Consider the following 27,985-nt stretch of genomic DNA (forward strand, 5'->3'; position numbering starts at 1 on the left):
GTACAGAAGGGCGAGAAAATTCAAGGTAAGGAAAATAAAAGGATCATAATGAAGAAGGGGTAAAAAGAAAAAATGGGAAGCAAAGAAAAGTAGATGAACGGAAAGGAGAGCAAATCTATAGTGGCGCTTAAAGTGCTTAAATTTAAACCACTGGGAGAACTCTAGTTATGTTAAAATCGCAAGTACCAAGGTTAAGGTTGACTTTAAAACTTGATTCAAATTTCTGGCAAGTGAGCGAAGAAATTATGTTAATGAAAGCCAAACATTTTTTATTCCACTTCATATCTGGAATAAACTTTCTTAATCCCATTCAGCAAATTCTTCCACCTTAATTGACATATTGCTACAAAAGTTTTCATTTGGTGATTGGTAACAGCGAATACAAATGTAAGCTTGGCATTGGAAACGTGGAAACAATATAAAATGAACTTAATTGTTAATGTCATTGCTTTCCTCTTGATCTTAGTTTCTTTCCTCTCAATTGATGAACGCTACTGGTTGTGCATGTTGTATCGGTTTGATTGGTTGTTGCTGACGTAATCTCAATAGTTGATGAGTATTGCTTGATGCTGTTCGCGTGCGTACAATAGCACGATAGCCACCATTCCCATCTACCATATAATAGACTTTGCGCACATGGCCGCCCGGTTCTAGTAAACCATACTCGCCTATCGTTCGTGTACCGTGGCGCTCCTCACGATGATGCAAATGCACCATTGACTGTGGATGATCGATGTAGTAATTAAAGGTGTATTTTAGCTGGAATTAGAAGTAATATAATAAATTTAAAAAAAAGATTTAAATTTATTTTCATATATAAAAACAAGCATACGTAGTTGTTTCATAAAATAAAATTTATAAAAAAAATTTTAGTTAAACGGTTTTCCAGGTTCAATTCGAGCTCAAGGCCAGAACAATAATTTTTTTCTAAAGATAATTATTGTTATTTTTTAATTTTTCTAAATTTGAAAAATTGCATTTTGTTTTTGGGGGGTTTTGGGGGGGGGGCAAAAAATATTTTTCCCCGGGCGCAAGAAAACCTCACTACGCCACTGATCCGCGCCAATCCTAATTGCAATTAAAACGCTAATTATGTTCGTAACTTACTAAATAATAGCACGTACTGCAAATAATACAATAAATACATTATTTTATCTTTGTACTTTTTTGGCATACCATTTTTCTATCCCGCTGTTACTCACCTCATCATTGTTGTGTAGATTTTTGAAATCTGCATTTAACTCCGAAAACGACGTACTCTGTTGAGTTTGAGCAGATGAAGACGGCCCGAACATGGCAAACAATTCAAGATATATTATCCAGATGATGATCATAAACATTATTGGTCTGGACCTATAAATGTAGAAATTGTGCAAAATGAGTTTGTGCATATCACACACACATACAAATGTTTGTATGTATGTAGGCGGAATGTGAAAAATATTGAAAGCAGAAAATTATTTCTACATTTTCGTCTGTTTTCCTTTCCCTAAAATTAATTGATTACATTTATTAATTACGAGCACGTAGATGCATGGCGGTTGTGTAATAAATACCATCAAATTTTTCAATTTTTTTGCGGAAATAAATCAACTATGGACCGGCTCTTTTACAAGTGAGCAGAATGTAAGCTTATGATGACCGTTCTTACAGGGAAGACTCATATATATTAGGCAGTTTTTGTGGCAATAACACAACTTCAACCTAAATCTCCGAAATCGTGCAGTCCGATAAGTTTAGCTGCGAGCCCGCCAAATAAAACCCATTTGACCCACTTACGAAAATTTTGAAAAACGCTTTATGAATTATGATTTAAATTAACTTACCTGGAAGACCCAAAGATGTGTGCTTGCCTGATGTTCCTGCGAAACCAAAGGCTTTTTTTACCGCACTAATACTTTGGCCATAAAAAGTGGAGACAAGGGCTAAGACATTAATTACAAAAGGCTTTTCTTTGTCAAGTACTGTCGGGCGCGCAGAGGACGAACCTCTAATTACGATCTGCACCAGAGCAATGTTCTTCAACATACAATTTTTATGCGCCTATGACAATCCAGAAACCTACTCATGAGGCCATAGCGGCCTCCACTAAAACAAAATCGTACTTAGCCATTTTAAAATAATGCGCGCAAACTCAAACAGCTCAAGTGAAAGTAGATTAGTGTGATAAAAAGAAAAAGGACGCTGCCGTTGAGGCGAGTTTGTGCACCGGCGCATTGCGTGGTTTGGGCAAGCGCTATAGTGGCGAGAACAAGGACGAACAATGCTGAAACAAAGTAAGAAAGTTTTACTGGTACGAATTTCATCTAATAATATACCATAATTGCTTTCAATACAGGCGAAATTCCGCCTCAAGCGATAAGGGAGACTTTACTAAATGTGCAAACTGTAGTAGCCGAAGTGCAAAGCCTATTAGGAGGGAAACACTTCTCTCACAGGCAGACTTAGAAATGGACGTCTCAAGAACACTAAGACGAAGTACAAATGGCAATAACTTAGTTTAAAAATAATAAAGAGCCAGGAAACAGCAGATTAGGTGCCGATGTGTTGAAAATGGAGTTGGAAAGCTGGTAAAAACATGAGCTAACTCTTGTTCCAAATATTTTCTGAGGAGGTCATAAGATCCGTGTGGACTTTGAATGTGTCGGCCCAGTCCAAAATCAAAGATTTCCCGGTCCGTTGGTTTTGATCCTATACTTGATAATAAAGAAGATAATATGAGCAAATCGCCCAGGAACGGTCCATTATGGTATAGTTGGCCCCCACAGATAAACCATAATCATTGTCTTAAGAGCTGATAATATGCCATTGGAGTTTAAGTGTGCTCGGTTCACTCCAAATTAAATAATTTTTTGGTTCGTGGTTGTTGGTTTTAAACCTGGTGCTGATAAAGATACTTAAGCAGCAGAAATCGCTTCCGATACAAAACATCACAAAAGCGATTACGACTGTTTGCTGGGATTTATATTTGTATGGTCGGTAAGTTTTAAAAAAATGTTTTGGTATCTCAAGGATAAGACGTAGTACTTCCTTTCATCACAATATTCCAAGCACTTGCGAAATAAGGTTTTTCAAGAAAATTTGTCTAAGCGGGGTCGCCTCTCGGCTCCGAGTGTATTTCTGTCATGAAAAGCTTTCAGTCAAAACTCATATGCCTTGAAGATGCCGTTCGGAGTCGGCATAAAAAATGTAGGTCGCGTCCGGCCAATTTGTAGGGAAAATCAAGAGGAACACGACGCAAATTGGAAGAGAAGCTCGGCCTTAGATCGCTTTGGAGGTTATCGCGCCTTACATTTATTTTTTTTTTTTTATTTAGTCCGGAAATAAAAGTTAAATCCGGACTTTTATTTTTTAAGCCCAAAATAAAAGTCCCTCTTGATAACAAAGAAACGGCTTATCCGAAAAAAAATTTTTTTTTAACTCGGATAAGCCCTTTCTTTTATTTTTAAAAGTCCTAGTTTAACTAGTTCTATCGGACTCAAAAAATAAAAATACAGATTTTACTTTTATATGTGGACTTTTATGGAAAAAGTTCGAAAAATAAAAAGGATGCATGGTTCGACATGATATTGCTATAGGGATACCTGGGAACTCAAACATTTTCACCTAGGACAATTTTTTGACCAGGACTTTTTCCGACTCCGAAAAAAAAAATTATTATTTTCCATCCCTGACATAAACTACAAATATACATGTATATAGGAATTACCAAGCAAGAGATACAGCAGTTCTAGAAGGCGAAACGTCTAGACTTTAGTAGAAATATGCGAATGAAGCAACGAAGAGTATAAAAGCAGCGCAAGCTGAGTAATCAGTAATCAGTTTTGATTTAAACACGCTATAAGTTGCCAAGTATTGGTTGTGAAGTACTACTCCCAAAGTAATCTAAATAAAGACCAGTTTGCAATACTGAATATTGGAGGGATTTATTCAACAGTTTAGTGATTCGAACGTTAACAGAAGGTTTGGAATAAGCGGAATTTCCCAAAACTCGTTACAATATGTTAATCGATATCCCAGTGACAATAACCTTTGGCAAAAATTCTGCTTTTGACTGAGGCGGAAACCAAATATCTGTCTTCAATGTGTATGGCTTGCAATCAAGAAGACAATCAAAGGCAGATGAAATACACTTGAGGTATTCGAGGGAAAATTTCTACATAATATGTATGACCCTTTCTGCTACGAGGGTGATTTTAAACCCGTGGGTGCTTCCGAATTTCATCTGTTACTTTTGAGAATAGATGACTAATGATGCTTGTTGATGCAGTACTTTTATGATCTCCAAACTTTATAATGAAACTTAGTAAAGGTATGGCATTTTTGGACAGGCTTCATTTCAATGGGTAAGTCCTGGTTACGTGTAGCATATATTTAACCAAGTTTGTTGTTTCACTGCATTGTAACTAAGGAGCTACTACTTAACATATAAAACAATCAAGCGTGACTGTGTGATTACAATATGGAAGTGAATGGACGCTAGGGCCAATAAAAATAATATAGCCATTAGCACCCATCGACAGTAGCAAAAGCAAAGGCAACAATCACTTTAGCTATTTTAACCAGAAGCACCTAAAGATGTATGTATGAATATACTACATGTGTTTGTAAAACTACAGAGGATAGCAAAGAAATTTCCTCTTCGCTAACAGTTAGTTGCATTACTGGCAGTTCAGCATAAAGATATACAATCATACATATATAGCCCGGCAAATCTCTAACGGGTAGATGACTTTTATCTCAAATTTACACCGTTTTCCTTATGGTTTTCTTTGCAAATTACCATATAAAAGGGTCAAACGCTTTGAACTTTGAATCGTTTAATCAACAAAGCTCACGTAAAGCTCGTGCATACTTATGAATTATATCTTGATTAATTTGTTTGTACATAAAGGGATTTACTTTCGTGTTGCTGTTGTTACACACAACAATATTAAATTATACATATACATACATTAGAATGCCGATATTTTCAAAACTCTTTATTCCCCGATTTAGAAAATAACTGGAAAAATATTAAACCAACTTTTTCCGATGGCTATTAATGCTCTTCAAACATTTTCGAAATCGGTGATGGGAAGTTCACTAGAAAGTTTAATTGGGCAGCCAACTGCTAAAAAAAGATGATAGGCACACATTGTCTGAGCAGCATAAATGCAACTCAATTACATTACCAATTACAGTGCACTCGCGATAATATGAACTAATTAAACCAGGCCTGTTCAGTTTTCCGAGATTGTTCATATTTACGAAAGGCAACTAAATTGAAAAATATTATATTTAATTAGTTTTAAGACATATATTATTTTTTATTTAAAACCGCAAATGAAACGTTACTTATTCATTATTTCACATTACACAAATAAAACATCAGTTAGAGTCAAAAAGTTAATTATGCATAAATTCATATTTAGTTAAATTTTTGAAAAAATTCATGTCGAAAAAAAATCAGTAATCCTCTTTTGTTGTTTCTTTTGTTCAAGCATCGTAAACACTACCTTTTCCCTTAGCTTCTTCAACACATTTAAATCCGATTTATCAACCATTTCAATTTTCAGCACTTTCCAAAGTTTTGTTAAACATGTCAATAGCTTCCTTTGATATAATCGTCTTTTCTGCCTCCACAGAACAGTCACCATCATCGTCGGAAATTTCCTCTATTTCATTGTCATTACATTCAGTAGCATCATCGTTCCATTCTCTAACGTTGAAAGCAGTGAATTCAACATAAAGTGAAACTTAATAAAAATAAAAAAATAAAACTTCTTTGACTAACGGTTATAAAACACAAACCTCAGGTCTCAAGTATGACAAAAGATTCGTTGCACCTTCCTCCAAATCTCTTACATTCATAATTAAGTTGCTTCGAAGAACACTCAAAGGTATGTCATCTTCAGGATCCTCTTGATTTTCTACCATACTTAAAACATTGCTCCAACATTTGGATAGCACAACAGCATCTACCTTACTCCATGCAGATGCTAAAGTAACAATCGCGTCCTTAAGTGTAATTTGCTTTAGAGCCTCAAGCAAATTAAACCCCTTTGCAGCAACAGAAGCCAAAAGACTGTTTCTATAGTAAAGTTTCGTAATCCTGATTGCGTTTTGATCCATAGGTTGTATAAGAGGGGTGACATTTGGTGGCATAAACATTGCTTATACGCCCTGGATTGATTAGGAGTGTGATGACTAGTACCTAGAACCTACCTAATTGTTTTATAGCTTTTAGTATTATTATTACTTCATGTAAGTATTGTTTTCAATAAAACCGTTTAACTTAAAAATTTGTTTTTAATTATTTTATTTTAAAGTTTTTAGCCTTTATTTAATAGTTCATTTAGTGACTCATTATTACAAGGACTATTTCCTGACAATTTGTTACAATCTAAGTCCTCAATACATAATCCTTTCAAAGACTTTACTCGACTCTGCGCCACGTATGCTTGTCCCTCCTCCAACTCCAAAATATTTTGATGTCACTGCTACCGGACTGTATGAGATATTTGTTCCAAATATGAGCCAAATCGGACCACAAATACGATTTTTGTGAATATCTCGATCCTTGCGCCACCTAGCGGCAATTTTTTTCAAAGGTCGCTTTCTATTCTTGTATGTATTATGTGCTCCAAATATGAGCCAGATCGGACCACAAATACGATTTTTGTGAATATCTCGATCATTGCGCCACCTAGCGGCAATTTTTTTTCTTATTATTGCATTGTCATCGGGTTCTGAACTATATTCCAAGTTTCAAGTTTGTAGCTTATCGGGAATTTACTTAAATTTCAATTACAAAATTCGTTCACAACGGCCGTGCATGCGGCCGTGCGGCTTGCCTGTCAAGTCAAACTAAATAAAACCGTTTAATTTAAAAACGTAACTAAGTAAACATGCGTTTCACATTTTTATAGAAAACTAGTTTTATAACTAGCTTTTATAATAAAATAAAATTAAAAAAATGGAATAAATAATAAGGACCCTAATGTTTACGTGCACATACGTATGTATATATTTTTAAAGATTTAAGCTTGTAATATGTACGTAATTCTGATATGATATTCAAACAAACCAAGTACATTTGAACAAGTTAGAGGAAAGCTAACTCAAAGCTAAACATGGTTCGCCGTCTTACAGCATTAAGCAATGTGCTGCTGATGATTGTGATCATAATGATGACATGATGCAACACCGATAAGCAGAAAAGTGACGTAGTTTGTGTTAAAGTTGAATGTATATTAGACAATACATATGGGCATAAATAATGATCCAGCGAAGATGTTGTATTAGAATGATGACATAACTAAGCACAGTATTGAAAAAAGTTTTGCAATCATAGCATAGTTCGTTTCAAATATATATTATAACGCATTTTAGCAAACTCCTGTTAATTCTGCCCTTTCGTTATAGCTGAACTGTATTCAGTATAGAAAAATGTTCTTAACTTAGAATATGGTGGTGGTACTTCACATTTAATCTACTCGCGTACTTCACTTACGGCGTGTTAAAATCAAACTGATTCCCCTACACTTCCACTGCACCGTTTTTATACACACCGTTTGCTTCGTTCGCCTTTTTCTATCAGGATCTAGACTTTTCGCGAACACTCGGCTCGCATATTTGTGAAAAATTGCGGAGCCCTATACCGAAGCTAAATTACTAGGACTTAACGACTACACCGGAGTTAGGGTTAAATTTTCGAAGAATATTTTGTATTCCATTTAGAAAAGCTGTTCCGCCCGCTGAAATAGATTTTGTGGCTTGGCAAACCCTTCGAATTTGTTTCTGTCATGAAAAATGCGTCCTTATAGAAACCTTTTAGAACCAAAAAGGGACTAGTCTTCTTATGTTCCCACACGGGTACAAAGATGATTGGTCCTATCGATCCCTTTCGGGTATAAAAGGGTACAATGAGTCTCTTCATAGGACATGCTCAAACAAAAGGGAACAGTTCAACTCATATAAAGAGATTAAAACTGGCATTGGTCGCATACTCCTTTGCGTCTCATACCGGATTCATCCTAGACTAATCGCATTTTTTGCAGGGTCTCTTCGCTCTTAGCCAGAGACGGAAAGTAATTATTATTATTTTTTTTCGGAGTCGAAAAATCCTGGTGAAAAAATTGTCCTAGGTGAAAATATTTGAATTCCCAGGTATCCCTATAGCAATATCATGTCGAATCATGCATCCTTTTTATTTTTCGAACTTTTTGCATAAAAGTCCGCATATAAAAGTAAAATCCGTATTTTTATTTTTTTAGTCCTATAGAACTAGTTACACTCGGACTTTTAAAAATAAAAGTCCTGAAATAAAAGTTAAATCAAGACTTTTATTTTTAAGGCCGAAATAAAAGTCTCGCTTGATAACAAAGAAACTGCTTGATTCAACTTTTATTTCGGGACTTTTATTTTTAAAAGTCCGAGTTTAACTGGTTCTATCGGACTCAAAAAATAAAAATCCGAAAATAATTTTTATCTTGATCCAAATATATTTAAAGTCCAAAATTAATAGTTTTGCAAGGACTTATATAATAAAAGGAATAACAGTTTCAGCCCCTGCTCTTAGCTGCTGGTTATGTGTGTGAAATATTTTTCGTTGCTTTCTATGTATGCGTGTGTATACGTCTTGCTATTGTTGTGTAGCATTTGTTTACCAGCGGCATAGTGACGTATCGAAACTGCTAATATTCGCCACAATATATTCAAACAGTAGATAGTTGTTAGCCTTTTAATGAGGTGGTTTGACTTAAATAGTTTTAATAGAAAGGTGGGATCAAGTGAACTCAGTGACATCATGACGAAGAAAGTTCTCGCGAAGAAAAGAAATGTCATACCGAAGATGAGTACGAGTAGTTTGGATGCGACCACTTACAAATTGTCATTAAAGTCTTTTAACGGCAGTCAATAGCGCTGCTGATGTAAGAAGCATAGGCTTCACATTACAATTGAATAGATGGTTGGTATCATGTGCTGACAATTCGTATGCAGGGCATACATTAAATATGTCTGGGTTGATTCCCAACAAGTAAGTGTTTAACCCTCTACAGTATCCAGAACGAAGTTTGGCCAGAGCGACTCTTGTCTCCTTGGGTAGTCCATTTTCCTTTTTTGAAAGGGTTGGATAATGCGTGTTGATATCAAAGTTTACTAATTGCAAAGGGGAAAAGATGATTTCATCCTTTGAAATTTTCTGCACTACATTTGAATAGTCGCCTACCCCGAAGTTTTTTTTTTTAATTCGGAGGCTTGCGCCGTGGGGTTTATAGAATGAGAAACAATGCAAAATATTTTTTGTTGCTTTCCGTGGAGATTTCGATAGTGCGAAATTAAGCTGCCTATAAGCCTCTAGGCCTGAGTTCGTCCGATTACCCCTGGAAAGCGTATGCAGATATTCCAAGTGACGTTGAAGAATGTTACGGACTATATCAGTATTAGGAAGTTAAGTGAACAAAATATAAGTCTTCTAATATTTGCCAAAATAGTAGAGTTTTTTTTGATATATGTAGGACCTGATTTTTGATAGGGTTCTTCATTTTGGTCGTTAAATAAACTTCTGGCAACACTTTGTTTTCATTAAGTCTATGTGAAGTCCTCACGGATCGGACTGTTCAACTTAACCTAAGGATATCAAATGGACTGCTTGTTCTTCCTACAAAGTGGCCATGGATGCAGCTGGATAGTTCCCAAGAAAGATTTTCTTCTACGTTTTGTTATGGGCTTAATTTGCCTACAAAGCAAAGTTGCATACCCACAACTATAAAGAATTGAACTAGACAGGTACCAAGAAGAAAATGGTTTGACCCCAATAAATTACACAATAACCCACTAATCAGCTGCCTTCTCCTAAAAAACTATTAACATACTCGTATATAATTTAGAAATTGAAGCATAAATTATACATGGCGCTAAAAGCAAACATAAGAGAAAAAAGCAAAAAGACCAAAAACGAAATAAATTTCAAAAGACTGAAATCAGCAGACGAAAGTGGCATCACTTTTCATTTTATATATTTTAAAATTTCATTGCACAAATAGCTCACCGTCGAAGCAATTTAAGTAGGAGAAAAAAGAAGTGAAAAACTCTCCAGCGAGACACATTGAAGGTGTCGTAAAAGCTTATTTTGTTAATGCCTGAAAATTAAAAAAAAAAGAATAGAAAAGCAGCTGTAAAAGCGGCCAATAAAAGTATGAATCCACACAATAAGCACTGGCTGCCTGCCTTGTGGCATTTGCGCCATATGCGCCATGGCGGCACAGGCCAAACTTGGTTTTAACTGCTAAAAAATTACGAAATATAAACCATTTAAAATTTCATTTCAAAATGAATCTAAATAAAACCAAAAATGAAGCTAAATGAAGTAAGACGCGGGCATAAAGAGTAAGTATCAAAGCATCTGTTTACTGATATGAGCTGAGTACCAGCTCGTACGTCTTATAACACCTTATTAGTTAATCTCGTGGAGATGTAATGTGGTAATAGACCTACTGGAGAAAATGTGCAAATGCATTCCAAAGTATGTTTGTACATACATACATACATATATGCCATCGTGCTGCACAAAAATTTATTAGCAATGCAATGGCGCTTATATCAAATAGAAATTAATAAGAAAATTGTGGCCAACGACGGAAGAAGTTGATGTTGATTAACTGGTGGGGTTTGTTGTATTGTTGATAAGTGGATTTGTAGTTTGAGATAGAATTATGGGTGCACACATCCAGGCAGAGTTATGTTTATATCTTTATATATGTGTAAGATAATTGCAACATCAAAATATTTTACAAAAAGAAAGAAGTCTGGCAAACATCTCCACGGAGGGATGTCGCGCTACGTATTTTTTTGTGTACCTCCTTGTTTCTAATAGTTGGGACCTGACCTTTTATAATGCACCCTTTTATTCACATAGCATGGTTAACTTTTATGTTTGCTTTCAGCGCCAACGTAAATATATCGATTTAGTTTTCTGAATAATGTCGTTATTAGCATATTATTATTATTATTTATTAGGGAAAATATTTAATATCTAACCTAATTATGTACGGGAGCACAAGCAACGGCAGCCATCGGCTCCGAATTTAAATACTTAGAGATGAAAAACTATATTTTATTCTGCAAATTGCGGTCACACGGCTTAACAGCACAAGCGTGTTTTTTTGCATTTTTCAGGAGAGCATTTTAAAGATTTAAATTATAATCTGAAAAAAGTTTTCGAGGGAATCGAATATCTCAGATGATATTATAGGCATCTTATGCCTGCAGGTAACTTACATATATACTACTAGCAGAACCGGCAGACGTTGTTCTGCCCTAAATTTGGTCTATCTGCATAAATTTTAATAAGCTTTTTCCGTTTAACTCTGCCCTTCCCCCTCTACACTTTTTCCTAATCTTTGTATTCACTCCTCCCTCCGTATTCTATCTCTTTCTCAGTCTCCTTCTCTCTTTCCTCTTCTCTCAAGTTTTTCTCATTCTTCTTGATATCTTATTGCCACTGGTATGTATTTTGTTCCAGTCCCATTCCGACTCTCAGTCCCATTCCCAATCCTAGTCCTAATCCCAGTCCCAGTCCGTCTCTGGTCTACTTCCCGGAAAAAAGCATCGTAAATACTAATATAGACACATTTATATACCAAATTTCAGACAAATCGAATAGGACGTATGTAACTAGGACTATATCGAATATCACAATGAAAATTACTTTAAAGCTCTCAGCAACAGCTTTCATTTGATATCCATATTGTACAAACACATTCTAGGGGTACCCAGGTCCACGTTTTGGGCTATATCTCGAAACCCTAGCCTCCCGGTTGTATGAAAATTATCCTGTACTATAGCACCCATCAACAGCTTTCATTTGATATCCATATTGTATAAACACATTCTAGGGGTACCCGGGTCCACGTTTTGGGCTATATCTCGAGACCCTAGCCTCCCAGTTGGATGAAAATTATCCTGTACTATAGCACTCATCAACAGCTTTCATTTGATATCCAAATTGTATAAACACATTCTAGGGGTACCCGGGTCCACATTTTGACCTATATCTCGAGACCCTAGTCACCCAGGGGTATGAAAATTATCCTGTACTATAGCACTCATCAACATCTTTCATTTGATATCCATATTGTATAAACACATTCTAGGGGTACCCGGCTGCACGTTTTGGGCTATATCTCGAGACCCTAGCCTCCCGGTTGTATGAAAATTATCCTGTACTATAGCACTCATCAACAGCTTTCATTTGATATCCATATTGTATAAACACATTCTAGGGGTACCCGGGTCCACGTTTTGACCTATATCTCGAGACCCTAGTCACCCAGGGTATGGAAATTATCCTGTACTATAGCACTCATCAACATCTTTCATTTGATATCCATATTGTATAAACACATTCCAGGAGTACCCGGGTCCACGTTTTGATCTCAAGACCCTAGGCACGCAGCGAAAAAAAGGTAGACGTTGGCCGATTCTCAGACCTACCCAATATGCTCACAAAATTCCATAAGAATCGGTTCAGCCGTTTCGGAGGAGTTAAGCCTCTAAAACCGTGACAGAAGAATTTTATATATTAGATTAGTTTTCCAAATACGCTTAAAAACGTAATTTATGCCTTTTTTCGTTAAAAATAATTTGACATAGACGAAAGACGTAAGTAAACTTATGATATTATTGCGAACTAAGAGTCCTACCATCTGGTGACACAATTCAAGTTATGCCGATATGCCGTAACTATAAATATAATGTTTTCAGTATAAGAATACTTGTGCTGTTTTGTCAAAACTGTTGTAATATTATTGAACTCAGTTAAGTGCATTTATTTCATTAAATTAACCTTTTGTAAATGTATGTAAATAATGAAATGCGAAAAATAAGAATGAAACATAGGAACTTGAACCAATTTTATCATAAAAAAATGAGATAGTAGTAAAAAATAACGCAATGCGAGAGTAAAGAATCTGAAAGGAATTTCAACAATTTGATATAATGATGACAGCATATTCTATCGAGAGGTATCGTTCTCAATATTTTCAGTAGATGTAGAGACATCGGCAATATCTGGATCAGTATTCCGTAAATTTCCCGAGTTCAGATTTTTGTAAAAACAAGTAAAGGTGTCTAAGTTCGGGTGTAACAAAACATTATATACTCAGCGTGAGCTTCAATTGTACATTTCATTTCAGGTAAATTACTTTTCTATATAACACGTGGCACCGCCCGTATAAAAAAAATTTCTCCCCATTTCCTCTTACAGTAAAACTTGATAAGTGAAATATCATTGATTCAAAACTATTTCTTGCTAAGTTATAGCTTATTATTCTAGTCGACTACCCTTTTAAACTTGTTTTATATCTAATTTGCCGTGGCCTTTAACCGATACCGTCCATTTTTACTAGAAATATGTTCTGCTATAAGGAAAATATGTGTACCCAATTTTATTATGATCCGTTAATTTTTCTTCGAGTTATGACTCCCGAAATATCGAAAATTGCTTAGTCATAAAAGGGGAGGTGCCACGCCCATTTTTTTAAATTTGAAGTTTTTCCTATTGTTATAAATCCACTTGGGAAATGAAATACCATTGATATAAAGCTCTTTTTTGCAAAGATATAGCTTGTTTTATTCGTCCACGACCCTTTTAAAAATCTTTTATATAAAAGTAGGCGTGGTCCTTAACCGATTTCGTTAATTTTTCTTCAAGGCATTCCTTATAGTAAAGGCAACCTCTCTGCCGAATTTTGTTACGATAGGTTTAACGGTTTTTGATTTATGATTAATAATATTTGTAAAATTGATTTTATCACAAGTAGGGGGTGCCATACCCATTTTAAAAAAATTTTCCAAATTTGTATCAAAAGTCTCAATATCAATCCACACGTCAAATTTCAACATTCTAGGTGTATTATTTACTAAATAATCAGGTTTTTTGTGTTTTCCAAAATGTTATATATATATATAAAAAGTGGGCGTGGTTATCATCCGATTTCACTCATGGGTCCAGATAAGCTAGTATACCAAATTTGGTGAAGATATCTCAATATTTACTCAAGTTATTGTGCTAACAGACGGACGGAGGGACGGACATGGCTCAATCAAATTTTTTTGCGATACTGATGATTTTGATATATGGAAGTCTATATCTATCTCGATTCCTTTATACCTGTACAACCAACAGTTATCCAATCAAAGTTAATATACTCTGTGTGCAAAGCACGCTGAGTATAATTATGGAACATGGGATCGATTAAGTTCAAAATGCTTAACAAATTTGCCTTTTTCGCTTTAGATGTAAGAGTTGTTAAAATTGTATCTTGGTCCCCAATTGTTAAAGAACTGACACCACGCTTCGCAACATTAAGTGTCTTAAAATGCTGCATATCATCCAGAGAAGTTTTGTATTTTACACAACCAAAGCGATTTTGAGTGGAGCGGAGCCACTTCACATCAGATCACGTAAACTTCTCTCCATCTTCATTAACTTTTCTCCAATTCAATTTACTTTTAGCAATTGAGCCAAACTTGTAAAATTTGTCTTCCATTTTAATTATTTCATATGTATTCCTGTTACCAACTGAAAGTACAAATTGATACCAATCACGTGGATGGTGGATTTTCATGGTAGTCTTCTTCTTTTTTTCGTTCGATAAGGACGTGAGCCACATCACACTCCCATATGTGTATGCCCTGGCTCAAGGAACTTATGCTCAATAATTTTAATATTATGATTGCTCTCTAAGAAAGCTATAAACAAAGAGCTTATTTTTCACGACGCATGAATCGCTGTAGAAAATTATAGAGTCAACATGTTTAACTACGGACAAGGCCTTTAGGTGTTAAAAAATATATGAAGATATTACGTTAGCACCTCGCTGGCCAACTCCTTCATGCTACATATAGCAAAACGCTTTATTCGTTCCACAATCGTATATGGTAAGATTGTAAGTATTCAATTGCCTCATATAGTAGCAAATGTAGGTTTTCAGGTAAGGAGTTGGCAAAACTTGCTGCAAATCAAATGTGTAAGTGTTTACATTTCTGTGCTTCCCAGCCAGATCTTTGTCAAAATTCTTAGATTTATACGCGCTATCTGCATCTTTGTGATACATTGCCTGTTTTTCAGTCAGTATTTTATATTCTGACGTATTTTTATTGATGTGGTCCATTTGGGATTTAAAGTAATCGCATATACAACAAGCATCAAGTTTCGGTTGTTTGAATTTTAAGTTCATTATGTGAAATATTTCTGAATATTCTGATAAGCTAACAGGAGTTTCAACATCTTTGTAGTACAGACTATACATTTTTGTGATTGACAAATCGGAGTTTAAATATTTTGCACTTGAATTTCGCCGACAATAGTGGCTTTCGTAGGCAGAAAAACTATTAATACGCTCCCTAATAGTTTCAGGTGACCGCCGTGGTGTAATGGTAGCGTGCTCCGCCATTCACACCGAAGATCCTGGGTTCAGGCCTCTGGAAAGCAATATCAAAATTTTAGAAACAATTTTTTTTAATAGAAAATAATTTTTCTAAGCGGGGTCGCTTCTCGGCAGTAGTCCGAGTGTATTTCTGCCATGAAAAGCCCTCAGTGAAAACTCATCTCAGATGCCGTTCGGAGTCGGCATAATATACAATTAGCACTACAATATGTTTCTTTCGGTATAAGGGGAGCATGGAACTTATTTAAAAAAAAAATGTATCGCCTAAGGCTAGAGGGATCGTCTGAAAATTACCTTTTTGGAGGGACCATTTATATAGCTCACGAAATTCCGGACTTTTAATGAGACAAGGATGTGTCATAATGAAAGAAAACCTATTCAGTGCAATATGGATGTTGGATAAACTTTAACCTATCTATTTTTTCCATTGTTTATTAACTTTAACTTATGTAAATATGTATTGCAATAAAAACACTATTGGTCGATTTCTTGAAGTTAGCAGTTGGAATAAAAAAGTAAGTCAAGTTACTTTATTTGTCACAAATAAGTCGTTTTGGAAAAATAGCATATCTCTTATTATGTTTACAAATAATAGGAAATATAGCATATAGAAAGGGCATAAGTTAAGTAATGATACGCATTTGTAGGAAAATATATTGAATAAAACATTACAAGTATGCTTATATACGTTTTCGATCAAAAACCTTATTATGGAATAAAAACACAATTTAGATATGCTATTTTTCCGCACACAAAAAATAACAATTAGCCGATTCGCTTGTTGAATTCCAACAGGACACATGAACACAAGTGATGAGAGAATCAGCTGATATTAGAGAACTGAGATGTGTTGTTATTCCCTATGCAAACTGCAATAAATTTGACCTGAGCTGTTTACCTGTTCTTAATATCTTGTTAACTATTTGGGTGATCTTCACAAAATTTTGACACAATATGAAATCGAATTAGGAGAATTCAACCATCATAATAACTCAATTTGGCCAAAAATGGACTTGTGCTGTTAAGCCTTGTGACCAGACAACTTACATTCTATAAGAAAATTATATATCCTTAAAATATTATCATAAGATAGGGTACTTAATAATTTTAGATAATGGTCAGTGATGAGGGGTTTGTTTCTAATACTTTCTAAAGCCAAACAAGTGTTGAAAATGTGATCGACGGGCAAGCTGTTGCCGCAGAAGAAACACCTAGGTGGTGTCATTCCGGTGAGATTGTACACTCAGAAAAAACTCGAAAGAAATGGCACTTAAGAAATTTTTTCCTTTTCGCATGGCCAAAATTTCTTCAAAATGAGGAAAAAATTTTCAAATTGAAATTTGGCCATGCGAATGGGGAAAAAATTTCTTAAGTGCCATTTCATTCCCATTTTTCTTCAATCGGGAGAAATTTTTTTCTGAGTGTATTGATGTGTTTTTCGGGTATGACCGATTCTTAGGTGTGTGAAAAAGGTTGATTGCATGCAAGTGATGTTGCTGGGGTAGATAACTTTATTGCGATGGGGGTTGAGGTTGGCATATCTGTGTGCGAAATTTTTCCATTCTGTAATACTTTTTTCGTAAGTATGTTGCCGTAACATTTTTTGAGACCGTTTTGGTCTTAAGGTTCGTGTTGAAAGGTTGGCGCTGATTCGAAATATTTCGCTGCATTATCTGCTTGCTCATTGCCAGGAATCCCTACATGGCCAGGAACCCACATCAAAGCGATTTTTTACCTATATTTAAAACAAAAATCCCGGATTCTTCGAATGATAGCTGTGCTGTTTCTTATGTCAGAGCAAATAAGGAATCTTCCTTTTTGATTAATGGCGCGCTCCAAAGCTTTGCAGATTGCAAAAGCTTCAGCCGCAAATACGGACGAGTAGGGTGAAATAACACCTCCTGTTATAATACTTCCGTTCCGGGAGGTAGCTGCAAAGGCAGTGTTTGTTACTTTGAAACCCTCTGTTACATACATGTAAAATTCTTTTGTTTGTATTTATTTATTTATTTATTTATTTATTTATTTATTTATTTACTTGTATGTCTATTATACAGCAGACACTTAAGAATATAGTACAACTAATGTAAATTAAGTATTACTTAAAAAATAGGTTTTTAGTTTGAACTGTATAACCGATTTGGTATACGTAAAATCTAAATCCAGAAAATTTGAGAAATAGTTGTAATCAGACATAATTCTATTCAAGGGAGCGTTAGCACCATAGATTGTTCTGTTAAGTCCAACACGAAAACCAACAAAATTTCGTAAATTTCTGCAGGGCACATTAAAGTTAACTAGCTGAAGTAAGGAAGGACAATCTATCCTGCCAGAAACAAGATCCATAATAAATGTAACCGATAATAGCGTTCTCCTATCGGATAACGATACCAAACTAATTAATCGACAACGAGCAACGTACGACGGAATCGGTTCAGTAAAGTTAAGAGAGCGTAAAGCAAAACGAACAAAGCACTTTTGGACTTTCTCCAGACGATTTATGTGGACTGAATGGTATGGTCTCCAAATGACAGCTGCGTATTCCATTTTAGAACGGACAAAAGCCGAGTACAAAAGCTTATAGGTATATGGGTCTGAAAAATTAGAAGAGTGGCGTTTCACAAAGGCAAGTGTTCCAAAAGAATTTGTAATTATGTAGTTTAAATGAGTAGTAAAATTTAGTTTGCTATCAAAATACACGCCAAGATTTTTAATTTCATTAACCTCAGAAAGGCACGAATCCTCCAACCAGTAGCAAGTATCCAAAGGCTTAACCATTTTAGAGTAAGTTACTTTGAAACACTTGTTAATATTTATATAAAGCCTGTTCAAGGCGCAATAATCTAAAAATTTATTAAGTTCACTTTGAAGCGCCGATGAATCACGCGAGTCACTTATTTCAGAATATATTTTAAGATCATCGGCATATAAGAGACATCTAGACGAGTTAAAACAAAAAGAAACATCATTAATAAACAAGATGAATAATAAAGGACCTAATATGCTACCTTGAGGTACACCAGATGTAGCAATGAATGGATCCAAGAATGCCCCATCTATAGCAACCATGCAACTCCTGTTATGTAAATAAGATTTTATCCATTTGAGGATACTGGAATGAAAACCCAGGAATGCAAGTTTCTCAATGACGATTACGTGAGAAATTTTGTCAAACGCCTTAGAAAAATCAGTATAAATCGTATCAAGCTGAAGACCATTACGAAAGCACGAATGGCAATCCTCAGTAAAGACTGAAAGATTGGTAACTGTCGAGCGTGCTGCCACAAATCCATGCTGATTTGCGCAAATTATATGTTTCACATGAAAATAAAGTTTCTCTTTTACAATGCATTCAAATAGCTTGGCAACAGACGACAACTTGGATATAGGCCTATAATTTAAAATATCATTTTTATTTCCACTTTTAAAAATAGGGATAATAGAAGTGCTTTTCCAATCATCAATGAAAACCCCTGAAGCTAGGGACAGATTAAAAATAAGCATGAGAGGTTTAACCAGCGAGGTACAATTTTTCAAAAGTTTCATGGAAAGCCCGTCAACATCGGTATGCGAAGAGTCTTTGACACTCTTGACTAGTTCCAAAAAAAGTTTTCGAAATTCTGTGTTACTGGTGTTTGATTTTTTCAAAATATGGAGAGATGTATATATAGTGGACTCGCTTATCTTCCACTCTGGTTGCGTATTGATTTTATTGAAACTCGAAACTATATGGATATTTTTAAGCTGGCAGTATCTGACGCAGCGTCGAAGTGTGCACATGAGCCGCAAATTTCTTTTGTGTTTAGAGGCGGTAATCAAAGTCTTGTGAAGCCCAACGTTAGGAGAATATATAAGTTTTGGGATGAGTTGAATTGTTGTTTCATTTATTCTTTGCCGCAATAACGGTAAACCCATCTCGCATAAATCTCGTAGAGCTTATGATTTTCTCAGGTAAACCAAAACTTGTATGATACATATAAGCGCAATCATTCGCCTGAGTAAATGAGCATAGACGTAAGTACTTTTGTGAAATTGTTGGTGTTGTTGATGTTTTAACGATAAAGACCCTCCCCTAAAGTTTTTGGGGAGTGTTTTGGCTGTTGGTGGTCCTTTGGCAGATATAGATCTGGTACTTTCCGGTAACAAAGCATCATTAAGTTACTATCCCGACAATCTCGTGAACGATTAACATGACCACATTAAACGTTCTAGGCCATCCCGCCTCACACCCCCTAGTTCCATGAAGAACTTAGGGTCGCCAGAGCCTCTCCTGCTAAATATATGTATGATACATTCATATTTGCAACAGGACTCCCATCGCGTAGATGAGGGTAACAATAAGGTTGTGGAACCTCCGAAGCTATAAAGCTTTGTATTGCACTCATCAGCCCCTTGAATGCTTATATTTTTAGGTGTTATATAGTGGTAAATATGTCAGTGACTGCGACGCAAAATGTCACGGCGTCGTACATAGTCTTAATCTTCTTCTTAAAGAGATTTTCGTGATTCAGCATCATTTTAAGCAGCAGTAGGCAATCTTCGTTTGCAAGCAATCATAAGCGAAAATCCACTCAGCGTAGAAATATAAGGTGTTCCCTTTATTGGAGTTAAAAGCTAACCAAAAAGGTTTGTGGGTTTGTAAAAGAGGGTTTAGCACTCCATGGGCTGGGCATTTATAACACAGTACACTGTGTAGTACAACCTATCCAATTCCTATACCGGTCAAGGCACAACAACACAAAATATCAAGATATAATTTCTCTGCCATGCAAATGCCGTTTGGCTTCGGCATTAAATATGTTATTATGGGAAAAATTAAAACTAGCATAACGAGAGTCCGCAGAAAAGGGGCCAAAGTTAGACTTATTTTAATATTTCCAAAAAAAATGTTCCGTGGATGTCGCCAAGTTCACTGTACCTAGGAAATTATATAACTAAGGACTTAGAACACGAACTTTTTCGAATCAAATCGCACCGTATATAAAAATGTTTAATATAGGTCGGGGACTGGTCCCCTTTCCGGAAAGTAAAGGTTTCAAATATTAATTTGGTCACAGAGGTACCCGGTCCCTGGTTCACTTACCGGAAAGATAAGAAAGAAAACAGACCAAAATGGGGTTTTAAAATTTTTTAAATCTTCACAAACACACACACTAGATATTCATCATCGGTCCAGTCGTTTAGGAAAAGTTCGGTCACAAACACACGTACAGAGGAAATATATATATTAAGATAACCGTTATGAAAATAAGTACGGTGAGAGAAGAAAAGGTAGTCAAACAAAGGGGGAGAGAGAAGGAAAGAGTGCCGGGATGAAAAAGGAGGGCGCAAGGGTGAGGAAGAGGTGGAGAGAGAGGCAATGGAATGAGAGTGGAAAGGGGAGGGGTAGCGGGCAATAAAGAGATAAGTAGAGGGAGAAGAAGTGAGATATTAAGACCGAAAGAAAATATTGACGGAGACTGAGGAACATATTCGATTGGGTGAAAGTTTAAGCTCGCTCAAGGTAAGTCTATTGCTTACATCGAACTTTTAATGGGGTCAAAAATGGAAATCGATCGAGCTCTACATAAAAAGGCAATACATTTCGCAATAACATATCTGGAAATTATCTTATCATTGTGTTGGTTATCAATGTTAGGACAATTTTCCGTTGTCTGGACATTGTTATTGACTTTAACAAAGTCAAAAAACGGTTGGTCGTTAAGATTTATTTTATAAGTATATATGTGGAATGAAACAAGCGTTTTGTTTTATTTAAATGTTTAATTTCACTTTGTTTGTTAAGGATTTTACATTTAATTTGTTTCTTATTGTTTAATTATAGTTATTTTGAGTTTTCCTTAGCATTAGATTAATTTTTTATTATAATTAGACAATTTTCTTTTGTGTGCGACTTTTATTTCTTCTGTGCGCTTCGGGTTGCAAAGTTTAACTGAACTTGTCTGTTTTCAGTCGTTGTCGTTGTTCTCGTCTTTTTTCGTCAGGTTAGAGTTTGTTATTGTTGTGTTTTAAGGCTAAGGTTGCATTTCAAGGTATCAGATCCCACATATATGCAGCACAAATTAGGGAAATCTAGCTTCCAGTGACACATACTAGTTTGGTATACTAAGTTGAACATCTGGGGAAAAATACCAAAGACTTTATTAATTAGCCGAATCACTAATTAGCCTTAGTTCTAGTGCCTTACTCATTCGTTTGTTCTCCTCTACGGGCATGTTTTTTTAATCGCTCTGTGTGTTTATTAATAAAACTTAGCAGAGTACCAAACCTAAGATCACGAAAACAATAAATTATGAAAAATGAATTTTTTTACGTTAGAAGCAAGGCAATTGTGATCACAAAGTAGTTCGGGGGACCGAAAATGCAGTGGATTGGAAAAACTTGTTTCTAAAATTGTGAAGACGGAGCACGCTACCACCATACCACTTGAGCGGCCTATATGTATATACAAACTCCAACATGGATGAAAAACTGCTCTCCAAAACACAAAATGCAAACATCAAAGGTAAGTCCGTACACATGGCATTGCTTATGGTGGTTATACACATAAGAGTACTTCTAAGGAGTCTTCTAAGATATTGCTTTCAACAATGTATCTATACATACGATCATGGAGGGTCTTGAGTACATTGAAGTGTATCTAGCCCTAACCAGATGGATCAGCTGCATGCTTCAATGCAGCAAGATTACTTCGTATTGGGGCCGTATGAGGCCACACAATCGGTGACAGAGCACGCTGCAGGACGTGATATTTTCACCTCTGCTGTGGACGCTGGTCCATCAACCAGCTGCTCACACGGATGTGGGACCCGTCAAACTTGCGACGTACGCAGATGACATTGCAGTTGTCTTAAGTGGAAAATGCTGCCAACAATTAGCTTTTTGATGGTTCAGGTGCTTCGGTATACACAAACCTGGGCATCTAATATCGGATTGAGCGCCAACGTAGAGGAGATAAAAGGTCCCGGATTGGTCTAAGCAGAAGCTAAGAGATGTGACCCCAAATAAAGAACGGCCACTCAAAAAAGGACGTACCTCGGAAAATTTGGAGGTTATGAAATATACCCTTTATGCTAAACACAGCTGAGTATATAAATCACAAAATCACGTAGACCATAAAAACGATCAGTTGAAGTTCATGGTAGTTCGGACATACATATGTATAAAAGTGGAAATAAATGAACGAAAATAGCAAAGTGATTTATATGCATGCATAATATGCATTTATGTACAAACATATGCACGAGTATGTATGTATGTAAGTAGTAATAGGGTGAGTAGCATGCAACATTGTTTGTAGGTAAAAACCTATTGCACGATTAATAGTCAAACAAATATTTGCATATTTTTATTGTAAATACTTGAAATTTGTTTACGCAAGCTGTGAACAGCCGTAAAGCTGTGCACCTTAACAGAAAACTGGTTCAATTGAAAGGTGAAATCGATATATGTATCTATGTGAACAGGAAGCTGGTACGTTTCCTCGAATTGAAGTGCAAACTAGATGAAGGATGAATTTGATTGAAGTAACTGATTGTTTGTGACCAAAGCGGGCTTTAATTTGATTTAGGTTATGGCATTTTCACGCAAATTTTTATTGACCTAAAGGAAAGCTTCACTGAAGTGCAGTAACTGTTATGTAGCGCTCACTAGCTAATTATTATGGTAAGAAAAAACTGTCTGTCTGGGATGATGCCATTATGTGTGAGCAAGAGATTGTAATAGGTCGTAAATTATACGAACTCGATAAAGTTTTCAACTAGGTTTAAGTTAAATAGATACATAAATATGCATACATATTTGGATTAATATACAAAAACAACTTAAGTCAATTTAAGCTAACACAGAGCTAAAACGGCTATAATAGTTCTTCTCCATCAAATGATTATATGCAGGCTTAGGCCTTTGGTTTGTTACCAATCTCACACCAGTATATCTGGCGCGCGGTATTGCCAACTAATAGCGTTTTCTTTTCTGGCTAAAGTGTTACGCTTTTTGTACGCCTCGCAAGGGTTGTTGTTCTATTCTGAAAAACAGGCAACGCCTTTACGGGATATTTCGTTCTTTTGTAAAAATTGTTGCCTGCTCGCAACGCAAAAGCGTTACACTTTTACCCTGTGTAAAATGGCGGTGTGGCAATGCAGCTCTGTGAAACTCTCAATTCGCTCTTAAGTTCCACTTATACTCTGTTAATATGAGTGAATATGGTGAGTTGAAATGTTCGTTGTATGCACTATAAATGTTGAACATTTTCTGGGGTAGGAGTAACTCTATTAAGGCTTTACCATTTACTTAGGCAACAATTTATTTCAGAAAAGAAAACGCTATAAGTCGTATTCTCATACCAATAAAAACTGTTTATGTTTCTTACAAGCTACTGTAAGCATTTACATCTTAGTTTTATAGGAAAGGGAGAGGGAAATGAAGAGAAAGAAGAAGAGGGCAATGAAAATAAAGTAGAAGAGCAAAAGCAAGAGGAAGGGGGAGAGGCATAGGAATTCGAATCGGAATAGGAAAACAAAAGGAATAAGAATATCAAAAGGAACATGAATGGGTATAACAATAGTAATAGGACTATGAATAGCAATAAGAATAAGAATAGCAATAGGAATTGGTATTGGAATTTGATTTGGAATTAGAATTAGAACAGAAATGTGGGAATTGAAAAACATAAGGAATGCATATAGGAATAGTAAAAGGAATAATAGTAAGGAAATATAATTGGGAATAGGAAAAGAAAAGGAATTGAAATAGGTATAGAAGTAGGAGCGGGAACAGAAGTTGGAATGGGTATAGGAAAAAAAGGAATAGGAAGAAAATACCTGGGCCCGCTCGATAATTTTTAGAACAATGTAAAAAAGAGCCCTTCGCAAGGAGGAAGAGAATAACAGTCTAAATCTCATCGGAGGTAAATCGCACCGATTGTGTTTTTTTTTTGCTATACCTACCTGAATTACTAGGGCTGCAACTTCCAACTTAAGGTGTAATCTCCAGCTTTCCCACAAAATAAACTTTGTACAAATAAAGGCGGGTCTATGCCGAAAACTTTCATGAATTTAACTAAAAATATAACGTGATTGAATTTTGTTCAAAAGGAGTAAAATGGCAAATCGGAAAAATTAGTGATTTCAAAGAGCACCAGACTTGACACCACCTTAAGGATCTCCTATGCATAAATGACGAAAATTTGTAGTATCTGAAAGATTGGTTGTATTATATATATTATATATTTCTTTGTTATCATTCTACTAAAAGTAGTACTTGAAAAAAAAAAAACAAACGACACGCATATTTTTATTTTGTAGACAAATTTTTTTGTATTCGATGATATCAACTAGAGTAGAATTGTAAAGCTTGATATTCAGCAAACATTTTTCAGCGACCAATCTTTTTTATATCCAGCTGTACTTGTACACAAGGTATTATACCTTTAATTGGATAACGGTTGGTTGTACAGGTATAAAGGAATCGAGATAGATATAGACTTCCATATATCAAAATCATCAGGAATTGAAAAAAATTTGATTGAGCCATGTCCGTCCGTCCGTCTGTCGGTTAACACGATAACTTGAATAAATATTGAGACATCTTCACCAAATTTGGTACACGAGCTTATCTGGACCCAGAATAGATTGGTATTGATCGAAATCGGATGACAACAACGCCCACTTTTTATATATATAACATTTTGGAAAACACGAAAACCTGATTATTTAGTAAATAATACACCTAGAATGTTGAAATTTGACGTGTAGACTCACATTAAGACTCTTGATAAAAATTTGAAAAAAAATTTAAAAATTGGGGTGACACCTCCCACTTGTGATAAAATCAATTTTAGAAATATTATTAATCATAAATCAAAAATCGTTAAACCTATCGTAAAAAATTCGGCAGAGAGGTTGCATTTACTATAAGGAATGCTTCGAAGAAAAATTAACGAAATCGGTTAAGGACCACGCCCACTTTTATATAAGATATTCGACGTGGTCGAATAAAATACGCTATATCTTTGCAAAAAGGGCTTTATATCAATGGTACTTCATTCCCCAAATGGATTTATAACAATAAATAGGAAAACTTAAACTTTTATGACTAAGCAATTTTTTATGTTTCGGGAGCCATAACTTGAAGAAAAATTAGTGCAGAATAGAACCATATGTTTATGTATTATTTCGCAGCCTTGTAACACTATTAAGCACACAAAACAAACAACAACAGAATTTCAAGTATGCAGCTGGGTATGTAATGTTTGGTTTCACCCGAACTTAGACTTCCTTACTTTTTAGTTACTGATATTGAAACTGAAGTGGTCATCCTATTTGAGAACGTGATTCTAAACTAGATGTCCTAGAAAAATATGATAACAGAAAAATTTGTGATCTTTGCTTTAATCATCTATTCATTTATTATGTTCGTAAATTCTATGAGTTTGAGACGTATTCAAAATAATTTGTCTTATTAAATTGTTGTATTTTTATTATGATGGAAAAACTAAAAGGAATTAAACATACTGGCTGATATTATAGCTATTTCGACCCTGCCAAAGATCTCTTCAGATATCTTTGTATTTTTAAATTATAATTAATATTCTTCCCGAGTGAGATTCGAACTCCAGTATACTCAGAGAAAAAATCGTTCTAAAGCGAACGAAACAAGTTCAAAATTAAGAACATTCGTTGACAAAAGTCTGTCAAATACGTTTTTTCTTAACTCGTGACCTTCCAAGCACACCGTTCGTATCTTATGACCAGTTTGGTATTGATGTGTGAACTTTCTGCGCTCATTTCAAGTACTATTTGGGTTTGATTTAAGATTTACCGTTCTCGAAACACATTTCATAACAAGATTGAGAATTACCTGTGCATATGTGAATGGAACTGAACGAAAACTTAGAGTTAAAAAAAATAGATGATACAAAAAATTGTTTTAAAAAACTTCAGAGTATGACGGTGATCGAACTCGCGCCAGATGATCGCAACCGCAACATCATAGCCGCGTGGCCACTACAGCGCTTGATAGCGTGCGCCAAATGTTGTATTTAACATTGTAGTGCACACGAATTCTTCCGTTTCTTTTTTCTTGAACTCAATTTAAGAACATTGTTCTTAATTTAAGAACATCGTTCTCATTAATAGAGCATTTGTTCATATTTTAAGACCAGCCGTTCTCTTTTCAAGAAAATGGTTGTCAGTTCAAGAATAAGGTTGTTGTTTTGAGAATAAGTCGTTCATTTTTCAAGCACAAAAAAGTAAGAGCATGAAAAGCTTGAATTGAATGCGGTAGTGCTGGATTTTAGAACGGTGTTTTCCTCTGAGTGTAGTCAAATTTCTGAGAAACAATCGCTTGCATAGGGGTATATATATGATGTTATTGCTAATCGTTAATAATTGGATTGTGACATATAATTAGAAAAACACGAAAACACAATCGTATAACAAATTCCATCCAGATATTGAGAGACTAGTATGTGTTCAAACAGACAGTCTGCTAGGCTCGTCATCCTGATGTTTTCGATATATTTACAAACTGACTTTTTGTATGGGTATATATTTAATCAGTTTGCATACAAAGTCTTTCTAAAATAACCGTGCGATAATTTTCACTTTTGGGAAGCACAGGTCAATTTGGGAGCATTCAATTAAAAGCTTTTGACGTTCATGCCACAACTGATCTGCATTTCGAATGCAAATGCATAAATACAAATGTAAATAAGTAATTTCAAATTAGGTCACGAATTTTATGGCACAAAAATCAATAAAGGCACAAATTTCACATCCGGCATTCACTTTTTTGGCGAAATGTAACACTTACTTTAGATTATGCGAATATTCATAAATATACATATCTGTAGGTATGTACCTATGTAAGTTTGTATTGCCTGTTGGTATAAATGCGGTTGCAGAATTGCAAATTCAGATCGAACGTATTATTAAAGGGTCACCAATCAGAGGCAACATTGAAGCAACAATGTTGTTGGCACAGATTCGATCGATTATTTTGAATATTGTCTGTTTGTATGTAAGATTGTATGGGTGTCTTTTTGTCGTAGGGTTTTTGGTTTTTTTTTCTTTTTTTAACTGAAAAAACTACAATAAATGCACAACTACCGAAAACAATAGCAGCCAGAGAGATCTGTGAGTTACTCTACAATGCAAGTGAAGGTGCATCTGTTCATCACTTTTCAGTTACGAAATTTTTGTAATTTTTTTCCTTTTGTTGTTAACATTCACTTTTAGCAGTTCAAAACATAAATTCAAAGTACACAAATGCTACACCTTAGCTATTTTTTATTTTTATTGTTTACTTGTAATTTATGCTCTTGTAAGTCAGCACTTAATTGGTAATATTTTTCAGTTTCTAATGTTCTAAGTTTTGAAATTTTTAACCGCAGAAACGTTTTTAATGGTTCAACTGTTTGGTATCGTTTGATGTTCGCATTTAGCAAAATTTTCAAAGTTGTATAAAGTAGTGGTGGAAAAGAAGTAGAAGAAGCACAAAATATATTAAGGCACATGATGACAGCTATTGCAGGTGGTTACTGGCAG

General features: G+C 35.3%; 1 protein-coding gene across 3 annotated transcripts; it reads right to left on the reverse strand.

The window, feature by feature from the left end:
• Positions 1-265: 265 nt before the first annotated feature.
• Positions 266-27,852, reverse strand: Cpr62Ba (Cuticular protein 62Ba). 3 transcript variants are annotated; one of them, XM_067757528.1, is made up of 3 exons: positions 27,548-27,852; positions 1,203-1,353; positions 266-759 (listed from the first exon to the last, which is right to left on the reverse strand). In XM_067757528.1, exons 2-3 carry the CDS (start codon positions 1,338-1,340, stop codon positions 478-480), a joined length of 420 nt encoding a protein of 139 aa, XP_067613629.1. In that variant the 5' UTR covers positions 1,341-1,353; positions 27,548-27,852; the 3' UTR covers positions 266-477. The 3 variants fall into 3 exon arrangements, with proteins under 3 accessions (XP_067613629.1, XP_067613628.1, XP_067613627.1); XM_067757527.1 differs by having other exon boundaries at positions 27,300-27,852; XM_067757526.1 differs by having other exon boundaries at positions 27,252-27,852.
• Positions 27,853-27,985: the final 133 nt, after the last annotated feature.

The sequence above is a fragment of the Eurosta solidaginis genome, chromosome 5 (assembly GCF_040869045.1).
Source record: "Eurosta solidaginis isolate ZX-2024a chromosome 5, ASM4086904v1, whole genome shotgun sequence".
NCBI classification, from domain to species: Eukaryota; Metazoa; Arthropoda; class Insecta; order Diptera; family Tephritidae; genus Eurosta; species Eurosta solidaginis.

What these genes read in the sequence shown, in the direction of transcription:
- Cpr62Ba (XM_067757526.1), bottom strand. Translation starts at nt 27,283, where the DNA reads ATGTATATTTATGAATATTCGCATAATCTAAA. An exon ending in GAATATTCGCATAATCTAAA is followed by an intron (nt 1,354 to 27,251) that starts GTAAGTGTTACA and finishes CTACATTTATAG; the next exon opens with GTCCAGACCAATAATGTTTA. An exon ending in ATCTACACAACAATGATGAG is followed by an intron (nt 760 to 1,202) that starts GTGAGTAACAGC and finishes TTCTAATTCCAG; the next exon opens with CTAAAATACACCTTTAATTA.